This window comes from Vigna angularis, chromosome 11, assembly GCF_016808095.1.
Source record: "Vigna angularis cultivar LongXiaoDou No.4 chromosome 11, ASM1680809v1, whole genome shotgun sequence".
In the NCBI taxonomy this organism is placed as follows: domain Eukaryota; kingdom Viridiplantae; phylum Streptophyta; class Magnoliopsida; order Fabales; family Fabaceae; genus Vigna; species Vigna angularis.
In genome coordinates this window covers 8,355,695-8,357,703 of record NC_068980.1, presented here as the reverse complement: position 1 = coordinate 8,357,703, position 2,009 = coordinate 8,355,695, and the positions used below count along the sequence as shown (strand labels likewise).

Below are 2,009 nucleotides of genomic sequence, written 5' to 3'. Positions count from 1 at the left end.
GATAAATGGTGGTGATTATTGATGAACCCTTTGAGATTGTAGGAACATCACATTCAACACGTGAGTAGAGAAATTTTCCTTTCTCCTCTCCTTGTCTTGGACAATACTTTTTTTTTCGTTTAGGGAACTTTCCATTGGTCAAGAATTTTGTTATGTATGAACGGACACGATTCTCTAGACAGGTTTAGAGGCTCAAACTGGTTTCCTCAGTTTTTTTGTTCTCTCTTCCTCTTCTCCATCCTATATTTAGACACTGGTTAATTAAGGTTGTATTTTGTTGCTGATCTTAAATTACCATAAACTGGTAGCCAACTAAAATTTGCATATTTCATTCACAGACTGGCTTAAGAATCAACCCCTCACCACATACTCAAAAAACAAGTTTTTCTACTAATCATACCCACCAAATTTGTTGATAAGTTTTCTATGCGATATCTCAGAAAAAGACTCATAGAAATCTATAGTGAGAAAGTTCTTGAAAGTTGAAGCATGGTTCACTTGTTAAACTTAAAGACCAATCGTACGTAATGATACCATAATTACAAAATATAAAGCATGATACTCTATACAAAACAATGGTAGAACCAGATGGTACATTTTTTTCCATTATCAACCATACACAGCTGTGAAAAAAAAAAAGTAATTGAAAGGGAAGAGAAAGGATAATCATGAAAGTTGAGTCATTCTAAGCACAGGAAAGAAGGGTTAAAATCTTCACAAGTCGGTGGAGAGAGAGGACTTGGATCTGAAAGAACCTGCGGTGGTTTGAACAAGCTTCAAGACAGAGGCTACGAATCTCTTGAGGTTGAAAGCAACCCTTTTGAGCTTAGGCGATTTGGGCTCCGAGAAAGAATCTAGCTGATAGGTTGATAGGAAGACTTTCCTCTGCTTGGCTCTTCTGCGTCTGTAGCTGATGGACTTGAGAATGTGGTCCCTACCAATGGTGGGTTCAGCTCCAACAGCTCCATATCTGTATCTGCGGCTGCGAGAGAGGGTGCTGCTGCGGACAAAGGTTGTCATGGCTATGCAGAACACAAACCTTCTCAGTCTCAGTCTCGGTCTGAGACACTCTGTCACTGCTGCTACAGAACACAATAAGCTTTTTATTAGTGTCAATGATCATGATCATGGTTTGGTGTCTCCTTTATTGTGTTGTCCCTACCCTTCTTAGTGTTGGGTATAGGCTTCAAAGAAAGTAGTTTGACATCATTTCCTCTTCTTTTTTCTATCCCTACCACCTTCATTTTACATTTATAATTTATAGTATAAAATTTAAAACACCTTACTGATTAAATTTTATTGATTCCTTTTACAAATTAGAAGTGAAAAAAAAGCTCTTATACTTACAATAATTTTTTTTTTATTTTCTTTTTTATCTCTGTAAAATAAATATTTGTATAACCTGATATCTGTAAATAATTGTATAAGTACATAGATTATATTTTACATTTATAATTTTATAATTTTATTATTATAGAATTTTAGAATTTTATTATTTCATAATTTTATAATTCTATAATTCTACAGTACTATGATACTATAACTCTATAATTATAAACTTTATAAATTTATAATTTTACTTATTTTTAATTTAAAAAAATTAATTTTATACAATTATGTTATTTTTAATTTTATAACTTAATATAAATACTTTTTGTTATTTTTTGAATTTTAGATTTTATAATTTCATAATTTTAATTTGTTTTAAAAATAATTATCATTAAATACGATAAATTCTTGAAAGAGATACCGATTTAAAGAGGACAAATTTTGCTATTTCATATTCATCTAAAAAAATCATTATTACCGTGATCCCTATCTCCAAACCCAACTATATAAACAAAAATTTGTTATCCCAGTCTCCACAATGTAAGGAATATACTCGTGTACATGGCAAATGAAAATAATATTACCAAATATTCAACATACATATTATTTTTTCTTCAATAAATATTTAAAAATTATTATAATTATATACATTTCAAATTAATGTATCAAATAAAATTTCA

At 30.4% G+C, this 2,009-nt stretch overlaps 1 protein-coding gene across 1 annotated transcript; it reads right to left on the bottom strand.

Moving 5' to 3' along the window:
- Window positions 1–581: 581 nt before the first annotated feature.
- On the bottom strand, window positions 582–1,144 carry LOC128194784 (uncharacterized). Its single transcript, XM_052870896.1, has one exon. It carries the CDS (start codon window positions 1,018–1,020, stop codon window positions 715–717), a length of 306 nt encoding a protein of 101 aa, XP_052726856.1. The 5' UTR covers window positions 1,021–1,144; the 3' UTR covers window positions 582–714.
- Between the last annotated feature and the right edge of the window lie 865 nt (window positions 1,145–2,009).